Below are 13,824 nucleotides of genomic sequence, written 5' to 3'. Positions count from 1 at the left end.
TTAAAATTGATATTTTACTCTCTGAGTCGAACGCTCACTCTTGTTCACCATATTTTTCCAGGCTACAAGAGAAGACCTTTTTCAGAATAACATGTTCCTTTCCTCGCAGGTTATGAAAATAAAAATTTCTTAATTGTATTATTATTATCTAAATTTGTAATTTAGAACTCCGCATGTACTAGTAGTAGCATTAATCATGTCAGGGACTGTATGAATTTAAGTTTTTGTATTAACAAATGCAAAATTTTTATGAGTTTTAAATAGTTTGTGTCACACCTTACCCCTCCGTAAGGCATAACATGATCCCGTAGAATACTTAATGAACTACCGAACTTCACCTACCGATAACTCATTAAGTACCCTACAAGGGATTTTAAAACAATTGTCTTACATTTTGGAAGTGGTGAGCATTTTGGTAGAAATTAAAAACCATTTATTCAAGGTTTAAATACTAGTAAAAATTTTTGTCCATTTAAATTTTGCCGTAAATTTTATAAAAATTTTGACAGAGTTCTGTTTATTTTTGGAGAAAACCGTTCTTCAAATACCTGAGAAAAACACTCCCAAAAATGTTTCACAATTTCCAACCTCCAATAAATCACAATTCAACTCCAATCAATTCATTTCAAAACAGTTCCACAATCCAAATCAAATTTATCAACTCAGAATAGTTAATAATTCCATTCACAAAGCATAAAGTAGGAATTTCATATGTACAAATATTAAATTTACAGAAGAAAGTCCAAAATAATATCATTACAATTTATTTACAACTGCTCGACTTTATATTGATACATACAACATTTCCATATTTACATCAAAATTTATCTACAAGGGCATAAAATAATACCCGTACAAAAGATCAATGTAATCCTCGATTTAATCGCAGCTCACTCTGCTGCTTTTTCCTTGCTCTTATCTGCAACAGCAAAATAAGCCATCGCTGAGTATAAAAATACTCAGTGGTACACAATAAAAATTTAAAATGCAATAAATAAATCATTCATTGCCAAACACAATTCAAATATTTCTCAATCACATTTCACAAATATTAAAGTTCATAATAACATTATTTTGTCAAATAATCTATTAAACACAGTTTAGTCAAACAATTTCATAAATACAGTGTTGCCAAAGTCATACATAACTTAAGCAATGACACAAAATTTCCGATCAATGCCGTGTTGTACACCACGACAAAGCAATCTCAACCTCATTAATGAAAATCAATGAGGGAGGTGGCTAGCTAGCTAATGAGTACTCATCCGATCTACAACCTCAAATGGCAAGCCAGAGAGGGAGGAAAATAAACGATCTCAACCCCATAAATGGAGGAGGAATAATAAGTAATTGTCATGCTAAGTGTGAATCAAAATTCCATTTCAAACATTTCATTCAAATATTGCATACAAAAATCAAATCAATTTCCAAAGTTACAATTTGATCACAAGGTGGCAACACAAAAATTCATAAATTCATAATGCGTACTAAATCAATTTTTCAAGGATAAAATGCTTAAATAGGGTTTATTGTGCACAAACCTCAAGCAAGTCGTCCCTTAGCCTTGACTCGGTTCCTCGGGTTCCTTCCCGATATTCTTTTCAACTGAAACACACAATTTTATAATGTTTCAGTACTAGAACTTAACATAAATCCAAAATAAATTTAGCTTCACAATTGCCTAGCTCTAACGTGCTAAATTCGACGTTCTTTAAATTTTGTGTTTCGAGTTACTATTAACTGCACTATTCAAGTTAAATAGTTGACTTTCCAAGACTTAATAGGTATGGGAATTCCAACTTCACCCACATACCACATTTTGGTCACTAAACTTGTTGGTTTTGGCCATTTTCTCAAAGCTTAGGTCATTTTGGCAAAATTGCCAATTTTCAGTTTTGGTGCTCCGAAGTTGCACTGTTCCATTGGTCAATCTACTGTTAGAATTTGGCAAAACTTCATTCATAGAAAATGTTCCTTATTGTCTTAAGTGTATTCTCATTTTTGGATCACCCCAAACGGAGTTTTTAGCTCAAGTTATAGCCAAAATACGATATCGCTCACGCAATCGCTCATACTGCAACTATGGTTCTGGCAGGTTTTTGATCCAACTTTGTTCAGTGATTTGATCAAGTTAAGTTCATAATTTGGTCTAACTTTCTTCATATGAAATGTTCTACTATGTCTTAGGTTTCCATCGGTTTAAGAATCACTTAAATCAGAGTTTTCTAGAGAGAGTTATAGCCATTCAAACATTACTGCTCAAATGGCAATTCTGCAGAGTTGCAGGTTCAATAACTCAACTTTGCTCAATAATTTGACTAGGTTAATGGCATAATTTGGGTTGGTGTCCTTCATGAAAGTTTTATTTCTATATCTCATCTAATCACTGGTAAAATTTCAGGTCAATTTTGACCTGTCTAGCTCGAGTTATGACCAAATGAATAGTTACTGTTCATTTTGTCAGTTTGTGCAGTGGCAGCCTGCTCTCATTTCACTTTGGTCAATTGGTTCACTAAGTTTTGGTCAGTTTTTGGCCATGGTTCCTCAATGACAATTGTGCTATTTAATGTTTATTTTCATCCCTAATTGGTGGCATATCAATTGGACTTGTAAAATTTGAGTTTTGGTCCTTCAAAGTAGGTTTGGTCATGCTGCCAACAACATGACCAATTGACCTACGAATTTGTCTTCCATTCTAACAATTCCCATATATTTTTTTTGGTCATTATTGACCATTTTTCAGTCCACAATTGGTCAAAGATATCATTTATGCATTTTTCCAAAATTTGGTTCACAAATCCTAACATTCAAACCCTAATCTCATTCATTCAATCACAATTGGTGCATTTCCATCTTACCACCATACTAATGTAAGTTTACTAACATCTTTAATTCCCTTTAAACACATCAAACCATACCAAATCATTCTCCCATCAACCAGGCCAAAATTTCAGTTTAGTCCTTCTCCCATGATTTTATTTCATTTCATAGATTCTAAGCTCATTTCAACCATTAATCATGCATTTAAATGGAAGAATAGTAAGTTAGCATACTAACCTCAACTTTAATGCCAATTCTCCAATTTCTCTCCTTCTTTCTTCTTTCTTTCTTGTTCTTAGGTTGAGATTACAAGCTTTAGTAAGGTTTTTAGGGAAGTTATGAAGATCAAGTGGAGAAAATCAAACTTAAATGTAAGCTTAAAGGAAGGATTTTCATGGAGGAAGTGTGGGAAGAAAGTGGGCGGCACCATGGAAGAAGAAAATGAGGTTTTTCTATTTTTTTTTTTTTGTTTTCTTTTCTTTAATCTTATCCCTTTTTGAAGACCAAAAATTCCAAATTAATAAATAACTTAATTAATTTCTTATTGACATCATTCATGATGTCATCATCTTCTTCTTTTTTTTTCTATTTATTTTTTTCTATTAGTTCTTTAATTTAATTCTCGATTCTGAAATTTTCTTTTCTCCGATTTTATTTGACAGTTAGGTCAAGAGTCAGCTCTCGGGGTCAATTGACCAAATTGCCCCTCGCCGATTCATCCCGGTTTGCAAATAATTCCATATTTCTTCCGCTTAACAGTTCTTTTTCGTGATTTTCTCTTTTCCACTGTGTTCATAAGGGTCCTAAGGACCGCAACGTCACTTTTTACGGTTCGAAATTTGAGTTTAAAATGACTTCGCAGTCGTTTCCGAGGAGGTAACCCATCGCTGTGACTCTCGGCTCGTTTAACTTCTTATGTTCTGTTTTTCTTATTTATACTTAACTAATTGGCAATCACTAATTATTGGTGTTTATGGTTTCTCTAGTTGTCTTAAGTATGGTTCTAATCCCCTTAATTATGCGACCGACACAGTGTAAACGATGAAATCTACCAGGCTATGCAAACGGGGGTGTTACAGTTTGTAAATGATGTAATATGGTTGAGCTGGGCTCCTCTAATTTTAGTTTCTGATAATTACTGAGCTAAGTTGACCCGAAATAAAATTATAACAGTTTAACTTCCATTATTTTATATGCATATTGGGCCTAAATTGTGGGCCTGGTCATGGGTTTAAGAACAGTAAGGCTTACTAAGGGCCTCGGGGGCTTTATGCCGGCCCAGGTCCTAGTGCCGGTCCGGCTCACAAGTTGGGTCATAACAATTATAGACACATTTTGTATTACATTATAATTTGATGAAATTGATGTGAGTGTTACCTTAGGGTAATTTGGAGTTGTGTGCGTGTGTCGGCGTGTTTAAGGTATGGTACTAAATATGGATAGAACGGATAAATCGGTTTGAACTAGTTTCGCTTAGAGCCTGATCATTTTTGTGATAAGTTAAGTTAGTAAGACTTTGAGTTGATCTCACTAATCCTTACGTTTGGATTATTAAGAGAAAGTCCGACTCGAGTTAATTTCGCTGACAAATGTTGAAATTAAGAGAGCTGTGTAGAGATTAACTCCTATATATATATATATATTTAATTGATGTGACACATGGGTGTGTGAGTGTTCTAAATTATTCTGTGTGTAAATATTATTCGAATTTGATTGAATATATTGGCATTTATTAGATTTCATCTTTAAGGATGTATTAGTCTTAGGTAATTATAAAAATTATTTTTAAAATAAATATCTTACTTTATAAGTCGAACGCTCACTCTTATTTAGCCTATTTTTCCAAATCTTCTTTTTGTGATTAACCTGTTTTCTTACTCGTAAGTCTCTTAACAATAATATCAGTATTTTAAAGTATTAATTAAAAATCTAAAGCTCCGCATATGTTAGAAGTATTTTATTTAGCTTGGGACTGTAGTAGTTTATTTATTTTAAAATTGTAAACTTATTATTTATTTATGTGTAGATATATGAGATGAGGATGAGCCTGTATCTTAGATGAGGATGAGCTGAAGTATACAAATTGATATATTTTGTGATCATAAGTTGAGTGAACTATAAACTCACTATTAGATAGTCCAATTTATAATCGAATTTTATTCATTTATCTTTTTGAAATTGGAATATAATAATAGGCCTTAAGTTTAAACTTGGAATAATTAAATATTACTATAAGTTTTAAAAGTTTTTTATTGACTTAAATCTTAGTATCGGTCCAACTCATAATTTTGATATAACAAGGAAAGGTTTAAAAATTTTAACTTGATATAAATTAAATCAATGACTTATTCCCAAATTCAAAATTTCATAATTTTATAGCTTATCCCATGTGATACTTTGTTTATATGAGTTGATTTTCTATAGCCGCACTCACAAAATTAGGTTTAAAATAAATTTGAGTCATTAATAATAAATTTTAATTAAAATTTTAAAATATTAATTAAATTCATGTTAAAATAGATTGATTTTTGCCGAGTATAGCTAGGATTTGTTATAATCCGCAGGTGCAAAAGCAAAAATTTTGCTATTTGTTCATTGCCTTTAGTCGTTGGACATGATTAGAAGCTTGGCAAAGCTTCATTAATGGAAATAAATGAAAATGAATAAGGGAAATAAATACCCATTTCTCATGATTGATGCAATATCAGCCCAACCCCCTGCAATTCATTTGTTAGATTTTTTCCCCTTTTCCTTTGAGAATTCCACATACAAAGATCGCAAACGGGCCTTGAAATCACTGTCTCATTGAATAATTTCAACGAACACATGAGAGCTTAAAATATCAAATCCAATTAGCTACTAGATTTGAAGCAATTTACAAACAAACCAACAGATTCTCAAAACTACAAACCTAAAACCATTACAGGACCATTGAAATCGACTCTTCTACGCTCTCTCACCCCTAATCCTTCTTGCAAGCTGGATATCTTTGGGCATAATAGTAACCCTCTTGGCATGAATGGCACAGAGATTTGTGTCCTCAAAAAGACCCACAAGGTATGCTTCTGCAGCCTCCTGAAGAGCTGCAACGGCACTGCTTTGAAACCTCAGATCTGTCTTGAAATCCTGAGCAATTTCCCTCACCAGCCTCTGAAATGGAAGCTTACGGATCAGAAGCTCAGTACTCTTCTGATACTTCCTAATCTCTCTCAATGCTACCGTTCCAGGTCTGAAACGATGAGGTTTCTTCACTCCTCCGGTTGCAGGAGCTGACTTCCTGGCTGCCTTCGTTGCCAGCTGCTTCCGTGGTGCCTTCCCTCCGGTTGATTTCCTTGCTGTTTGCTTGGTACGAGCCATTTCAGATGACCGGAAAAGCAAAAGGAAAAGATAGAACTTAATTTATGAGGGATGGGATAATGATAATGGTGTTCCCAGGTATATTTATAGCGTCTGTTTTGATGTGATAAGGATTTTGGAGCGTTGATCAGTAACATATCGACGGTAAAGATGGTTATCTGTGCGCTCAAAGGATCGACCAATAGGATTTTGTTTCTTGAGCGGGAATTTGAAAAGCTGGCAGACAGTGAATCTGGACCGTCGATGTAATGATAATCGAGGGTTGGTATTCATTTGACCGGAGATACGCGGATTGCGATCCCCACACTGCTAATTTCAAACGTTTTTCTTTGTTTTCGGGACGGAAACTGCGAGTACGTGGTGCGAGCCCATAGACATTGGACCTCCAAGGCCCTTTTTGACTTCAATTATGAGCTTCACTTGTCCATCTTAGCCCAATTTCTGGTCACTCCCCCATAAAAAAATTTGAAAGCCCCCCGCGTTTTTGGTCATCTGGGGGAACTCTTTCAACCATTTCATCAAACAACTTTGCTGCGATAACGGAAGCCTCAACTGTAAGCAACTCACGGCGGACTTCATCATATTTTCAGGTTCTCTTTTTTTTTTTTTTGGTTAAAAATTAATATCATTAACGAAATTTCTTGCTAACATTTTTGTCATCATCGGGTTTGGTATTCTCATTTATATTAATCTGTATTGTGGCTGTGTTCGATCTTGTGGGCGAACTTGGATTTTTCAATTAAAGAGTGATAATTGTGCCAAGTCATAGGTATCCTATTATTTTGATTTCTATGAAGTTTGATTTGAAATGAGAGCTGCACTGTTTGATATTTTTGTGTAATTGGTGGCTTTATTGCCCATGGAAATTGTGCGAACAAATTATAGATTGATTTGCGGGGCACATTGCCAACTAGATTATGATTTTTTTTTTGGGAGGTGTTGGGATTTGTTTAGGATGTTGGCACTTCAAGTGGTATTGCATTGTATGTATTGATAAGTGAAATATCTTATTTTGGAATAGTTAGCACGTAATGGATTATTGTTGAGTTTGAAAATGTGCAGGTTATGACTATAAGACTTGCATATTCTTGTTCAGAGAAGTAATATTAGCAGAAATTCCTTAACCTTTCATTTGAATATAGACATTATATGTTTAGTGATGTTTGGAAAAGGTTAATATATATCTGGCATTGAAAACCATTGATAGCAAATGGGAGATTCATTGTTTTTTAGACTTCTGTAGAAATTATGATGGGGTTGATTTGGTGGTGTTATCGTTCCACAAATATGGCCACACCAGAAGCAAACTTTTATTGATGTAAAATTAGTATAGTGGAAAACTATATGTAGATACGTGAATTGGAAACTAACCATAGTGCCAGACTTAACTATCATTACACTTCAAAGTTTAAACCCAAAAATTTAGGGATGGTGCTGAAATATTATGTGGCATGTACGCAATTCTATAAAGATTTTTTTAAAGGGCTAGAGTAAATTTCAAGTTGGTGAAATTTTCTTTCATTTTCAAACTTTACAGGGCTTATTTTTATCCATTTAGTTGTTTATTTAATTTGATCTTTAAATAACTGTGCTTCCTCTATGGGATTTCTCTGAACCTCATGGATGGCATCTGGATTATTTGTTCATAAATAAGCTAATCCTAAGTTTTAGACATTGGCTGATTTGGCCTTCTTTTAATGCTATAATTTGGTGTACTTGCTTAGCTTATTATGCACTTGATTGAAGTTATAACACCCCATGCATAGAAAAGAGTTTCTTTCAAGTTATCATTTACTTTGGAAACTATAATTTGAAATTGTTGTGAAAACTTGTGCCTTTGTCGTTCATAAATAGCATCGCTAATCAGGTTGTTATTTTTTCATAAATACTCAAATATTAACATATTGTTGTGCTTTATGTATAGAACTGAAGCCATACTGAAATAAGATGGATGGTAGTAACTCATTGAGTAGTGAGCTGAAGCTTCAAGTCCGCAAGTTGGAGAAATCAGACAAAAGCAAAGGTTTTATAGAGCTATTGCAACAACTAACTGTGTGTGATTCTGTATCAGACAAGGAATTTGAAGAGCGATTTCAAGAGATCAGCTCTTATGGCAATGACCATCTTATTTGTGTAATTGAAGATGATCGATCGGGGAAAATTATCGCAACTGGGAGTCTGTTTATTGAAAAGAAGTTCATAAGGAATTGTGGTAAAGTTGGGCACATTGAAGATGTTGTGGTTGATTCCACTGCTCGGGGGCAACAATTGGGAAAGAAAATTATTGGGTTCCTGACAGATCATGCCCATTCAATGGGGTGCTACAAGGTCATTCTTGATTGTAGTGTAGAGAACAAAGCATTTTATGAGAAGTGTGGATTCAAGCAAAAAGAAATTCAGATGGTTAAGTATTTCAGTTGAGAAATACATTTTTTTCCTTTTCAGAATTAACATTTGTGAATTTGTTATTAATTTGTGCAATTATGCTAGATTGTATTGGAGATTATTTTATAGAAATGAGAACTTTTATGAGCATATTTTGCATTTGTCCAGCTGTTGCTAGAACGATCTTAGAGAGCTGCCACAGCCAAAATTATGAGGATTTAAAACTCTTCATGAATGTTTTTCTTGTTGGTTACTACTATTGTTCAAGATGAATTTACAGGATTTTGCGTTGCAGTGCTCTTTGGGTGGTCATGATTAAAGTGATCGCTTTGGGACTTAGTGGGCTTGCTCCATTTGCCTTCTTGAAAATTTTTTATTGACCTTTCTCATGGTCATGCAGTCTGATAGTGTTATGTAAAATATAATGACTGTAAATTGTGATAAAATATTTAAAAAAAGCTTCTTTTTTTTCATGTGGTTTCTCTCAATTTTTTGGTATAACTTAATTAAAATTTAAAAATAATTTAAATTAATGATTAAGAATTATTTAAATCATGTGGTTTATACTTAATTAAATATTTTCCATGGAATTAGAGAATCTTTCTGTAGTTTATAAATAAATAAAAGTTCATTTGGACCTTTAAATTTGTAAGTGAAGGTCAATTAAATACAAATTGAAGTTTTAAGTTTAGGATCAATCTGATCTATTTTTCATGAAAATAATAAAATATCATTTTTTACTAATTTATAAAATAAAATTTTATTTTTCTAATTTTAATATTTTATTTGGAAAAAATAATAAAAAACTGAAAAAAAAAATGAAGAATCCAAATTTTAATTGACTTTCACTTATAAATTCAGGCCAAAATACGTTAATTCTGTATAGATACTAGATAGATTCTATTGTTATTTTATTAAAATAAAGTAAAATTAATTTAATAATAAATATAAATAATATCATTTATTATTAATTTAAAATAATATTTGCTATATTAATTTTACAAAAAAATTAAATTCATAATTTTTTTATCTAGTAAAATAATTTTAATTTTTTTAAAACAAGACATCCGTAGAATGCTCGAATCCACTTCAGTATACAAATAGGTGGGAAATTTACAGTTTGATACTTAGAGTTTGTCTTATATTACACTTTAACCTTTAATTTTAAAAAATTAATTATTTAATTCTTATACTATATTATATTTTAATCTTTAAATCTTTAAAAATTAATTATTTTATCTATAAATTTTATATTACATCACACTTTATTCCCTATAATTTTAATATATATAATAATATAGTAATTCTATTTATGAATAAAATTATTGTATATATTAAAATTATAAAAATTAAATTATTCTATATATTAAAATTGAAAAGATTAAAAAATTTATTTATTAAAATTTTATAATTAAAGTATAATATAGTATAAAATTTAGTGATTAAATAATTAATTTTTTCAAAATTAAGAACTAAAATATAATATACTATAAAATTTAATGACCAAATTGTAAATTTCTCTAAATTGATTACCGTTTTCTGTCTTTCCCTCTTATCCATGGGCTGATTGGCGTTCTTGCTTCCGGTGGACCTCTTATCTCTTGAACGGGAAGAGGAATAGGTGTTTAAGGGCTGCCTCCCAGAGCAGCGTGGAGAGTCTAGAGACTTATGCAAAGTTCAAGGACTGCAATACGGGTCCTTATTAAACCTCTTTCAAGCTCCTTTCTTCAGGGTAACTCTTTAAATAATCTCTCTTTCGTTATTGCTATTAATTTTAGATTCGTATTTGTGATTTTAGTACTCAATTTGGTTTTTATGAACTAGGGATTGAATTGGGTTCTCACTGTTCTACCTTTTTTCTGTGTTGTTGGAAATTTTGATACGTGTTTGAACTTACAAGATAATAGCTCGACTCAAACTAATGGGGCTGCAGGGTTTTAGTCCAGAAGAATGAACTTCCATTATGAGTTTTATGTTTTTTGAATTTTAATTAAGTTACTTACGAACTTTGAGTGTGATTGCTGAAGAACTGGTAATGACATTGAGAGTGTTTCACTTTAGTCTTTCATTTTCATTTTTGTTCTAATAAAATCCCCAAACTTTGAAAACGTTACCCTAAAATCGGGTCGGTATGCTTATGTAGCAGTGCTATTCTGTCAAAAAAATAAAATAATAATAAAAAAGAAATTCCATCACACCTCCTTTACCACAATTTCGTCACACAGATCAGATTTACTTTCCGTTATCCTTACTCATCTCTGTTCTCCTACAACACTTTTGGACATGTGACACTGCTTATTGGAAATTTGACCAAATGATGAGAGGGATTTTATTGTAACATTTTCGAAGTTATAGGAATTTTAGTGTAACACTTACAAAGGCTGGGGGTTTTGAGGTAACAAAGTGAAGATGGGGATGAAAGTGAAACACCTGCCAAAGTTGAGGATGGGTAAAAATTACCTGCTAAAAAACCAATGATGGCATTATTTTTGTGTGGTTTTCTTCCCTCATATCACTGGATTCGATTAAACTCGTTTTCTTGCCTTTGGTTATTCCCTCAAATGCCAATACAATGGTTTTGGAAAAAATTTTTCCAGCAGAAAAAAAAATCTGTCGGTAGCGTGTTTTATTGATCGTGTAGAAAAGTATGTTGTTTTTATCTTGTTACTTTTAGTTTACAACTACACATAGCTATGTTTTTGCAGGTTTTGGTTGCTACCATCTGAATTTCTTCTGGATTTGGCATGACTTGTCCTATATAATCTTGGAGTTGCATTGTCCTATATGATCTTGAAGTTGCATTGCTGTTGTCCTTGAGCTTTTTTTTTCCTTAAATACCCAAAGATTGTCATAGTTTCTATTCTTTTACTTTGCACTATTCTCAAAAGAACTTTATCAACTTAATTTTTCTACCATTACTTGAAAAACCGAGCATTCTTGAGTTTTCAAATTGGTGTAAGTTAGATGAGACTGCTGGGAAATAGACTCTTCTCTGATACAGCTTACAAATCCTCCTAGGTGACTTGAGGGAACAAAGATGTCATCTGTAATCTTCACATCCTCAATAGCTCCAAACTCAGTTGTTAACAGATTCAAGGTACACAATTTGGTATATCAGAAGAATTCTTTGTCCAATCCCAGGTTTTCCATTGTTCATTACAAATGTTCATGGGTTAGTGTGGTAGATATATGTAAAATCTTTGGAAACAATTCACGCAGTATTCAAAACTTAACTGCAAGAGATTCCATGGACCCTAAAAATCAGAGGTTCACTGATGTATCTTTGGATTGGGAAGATCAAGAGCAAGAAGACCCTGAAGATATAGGGTCACCATGGAATGGTGCATTAATTTACAAGAGAAACCCTTCAATTTCACATTTAGAGTACTGTACAACCTTGGAGAGGCTGGGGCTAGAGAAACTTTCAACTGAGATTTCAAAGTCAAGGGCTTCAATTATGGGATTACGTGTCACAAAAGCTGTGAAGGATTATCCACTTGGAACTCCTGTTCAGATCTCCATTGATGTGACAAGGAAGAAGCAAAAGTGGAGGCTTGATGGGATTGTTAAGACTGTTATCACTCTAGATTGCAACAGGTATTTAGTTACTGATCCCTTCTTGAGTGCTCCTATTTATGTATAATTTAAATCAGTGATTGCTAGAAAATTATTACAAGAGGCATGATCCTGGGTGTTGACTTGTAGTACACGTATTAATTTAGCCACATATCTTTTTTTGTTTTCTCTTCTTTTGTTCTTGAAAACACATATTGCCGGTTGTCATCTCCCTCCCCCCTTCTCTCTCTTTCTTGAAAAAAAAATGTAGTTGTTGCTATCTCGATAGACAGGTATTTTTCTCTGAATGATGAGATTCTGCAATTGCGTGCATGAATTTGGATGCCACACTAGTGTGCAACTCGTGCTGCCCAAGTGAGATCATCAGTTGGAGTCGTTTGATGTCAATTGCGATTATCCAAAACAACTAAAAAAAAAAAGAATAAGAAAAATGAGTAAATTTTTGCAATTGATCTTTTTGGTTCTTTGGATGGAGTTATTATGAGAATATCATCAATGATGTTAATAAATTGCCGTTCCTCTTTACATTTGCTTGTGTTGCACTATTCAATTTAAAATCACTAATGAAAACTGTAATGTTCATGTTCATTCTTTGTTATTCTTGTTTCTAAAATTGAACCTTGTTGTGTATTAATTTGGTGTTGAAGGTGCGGTGAACCAACTGCCAAGAGCATATTTTCCAGCTTCTCTCTATTACTAACCGAGAAACCCATTGAAGAACCAGAGATTATCAATATGGGAGTGATCTTTGGTGAAGATAGATTTAAATCTTCTATGGCAAGTGGTGAGGAAGAAGAAGATGATGATGATGCATCAATCGATTGGGATGACAGGTTGCACTTTCCTCCTGAAGAAACGGAAGTTGATATTTCAAAGCAAATAAGAGACCTAGTACATGTAGAAATTACCATCGATACAATATGTGATCCAAGCTGCAAAGGTCTGTGCCTCAAGTGTGGTACAAATTTGAACACTAGTAGTTGTAGCTGTAGCAAAGAGAAGAATAAAGAGACAAGTTATGGCCCTCTTAAAGATCTGAGAAAACAAATGCAATCAAAAGGTTAGCTTAATAGAATTTAATAGAATCTCATGGCTAGCCATACATACATTTTTCTGCCCAATGCCTTTATTGTATTTTGCTTGTAAGTAGATAGAGTGGGAGATAATTGAATGTAGCGGTTTTGTTTTTGGAATGTTGCAGACAAGAATGCATAGTGCGCCATTGTAAGCAAGGTCCTTGACTGCAAAATCTTTCTCAGTCGCCTCCAAACCCACAACACTTATTTGCATCAGATTGATAAATTTGCTTTTCTGGCCTAAATATCCAAGAAAATGTCTGAAAGCATATATAAATTTTTGCTTGATGTTTCAATGGTGGAAATGCAGACGAAGGATGCTGACTGCTGATGGATAATAAACATATGCAGGAGGTGAAAAACTCTCTGTTTCTGTGTGTTTTTGAATGGAATGCGTGCATATTCATTCCAAATGACTTCCCGTTCCAGATTATGAGATGCAGTCTGGAATTTTAATATCAAAATGCTAAAAGATATACGGGAAATGTGATATAATAATTTTCTTAATTTGCTCGTCTCAGTTTCAATTTGAAGAATAATGCATGCAGTTTTGATAAAATAAGAAAATTTAATAGATTATTTTTAACTAAATAAAAAATTTAATTTAATT

The 13,824-nt window shown here is 32.9% G+C and overlaps 3 protein-coding genes across 7 annotated transcripts; 2 read left to right on the top strand and 1 right to left on the bottom strand.

The window, feature by feature from the left end:
- Positions 1-5,604: 5,604 nt before the first annotated feature.
- Positions 5,605-6,253, bottom strand: LOC110634356 (histone H3.2). Its single transcript, XM_021783316.2, has one exon. It carries the CDS (start codon positions 6,175-6,177, stop codon positions 5,767-5,769), a length of 411 nt encoding a protein of 136 aa, XP_021639008.1. The 5' UTR covers positions 6,178-6,253; the 3' UTR covers positions 5,605-5,766.
- A 268-nt stretch (positions 6,254-6,521) lies between these two features.
- LOC110634355 (glucosamine 6-phosphate N-acetyltransferase) lies at positions 6,522-8,712 on the top strand. The gene is made up of 2 exons (XM_021783315.2): positions 6,522-6,767; positions 8,102-8,712. Exon 2 carries the CDS (start codon positions 8,125-8,127, stop codon positions 8,596-8,598), a length of 474 nt encoding a protein of 157 aa, XP_021639007.2. The 5' UTR covers positions 6,522-6,767; positions 8,102-8,124; the 3' UTR covers positions 8,599-8,712.
- Positions 8,713-10,080: 1,368 nt separating this feature from the next.
- Positions 10,081-13,510, top strand: LOC110634343 (large ribosomal RNA subunit accumulation protein YCED homolog 1, chloroplastic). Of its 5 annotated transcripts, none has more exons than XM_021783299.2 (4): positions 10,081-10,294; positions 11,581-12,159; positions 12,786-13,198; positions 13,340-13,510. In XM_021783299.2, the coding sequence occupies exons 2-4, from the start codon at positions 11,600-11,602 to the stop codon at positions 13,351-13,353; spliced, it is 987 nt and encodes a 328-aa protein (XP_021638991.2). In that variant the 5' UTR covers positions 10,081-10,294; positions 11,581-11,599; the 3' UTR covers positions 13,354-13,510. The 5 variants fall into 5 exon arrangements, with proteins under 5 accessions (XP_021638991.2, XP_021638990.2, XP_058003404.1 ...); XM_021783298.2 differs by having other exon boundaries at positions 11,268-12,159; XM_058147421.1 differs by having other exon boundaries at positions 11,254-12,159.
- The last annotated feature ends 314 nt before the right edge of the window (positions 13,511-13,824 follow it).

This window comes from Hevea brasiliensis, chromosome 5, assembly GCF_030052815.1.
Source record: "Hevea brasiliensis isolate MT/VB/25A 57/8 chromosome 5, ASM3005281v1, whole genome shotgun sequence".
Classification (NCBI taxonomy): domain Eukaryota; kingdom Viridiplantae; phylum Streptophyta; class Magnoliopsida; order Malpighiales; family Euphorbiaceae; genus Hevea; species Hevea brasiliensis.
Note: the sequence above shows the minus strand (reverse complement) of the source record. Positions and strands in the feature narration are given on the sequence as shown.

Excerpts from the sequence above, each read along its gene's own strand:
- LOC110634355 (XM_021783315.2), top strand. The coding sequence starts at position 8,125 with ATGGATGGTAGTAACTCATTGAGTAGTGAGCTGAAGCTTCAAGTCCGC.
- LOC110634356 (XM_021783316.2), bottom strand. The coding sequence starts at position 6,177 with ATGGCTCGTACCAAGCAAACAGCAAGGAAATCAACCGGAGGGAAGGCA.
- LOC110634343 (XM_021783299.2), top strand. The coding sequence starts at position 11,600 with ATGTCATCTGTAATCTTCACATCCTCAATAGCTCCAAACTCAGTTGTT. Across the intron at positions 12,160-12,785 it reads ATCACTCTAGATTGCAACAG|GTGCGGTGAACCAACTGCCA; the intron begins GTATTTAGTTAC and ends TTGGTGTTGAAG.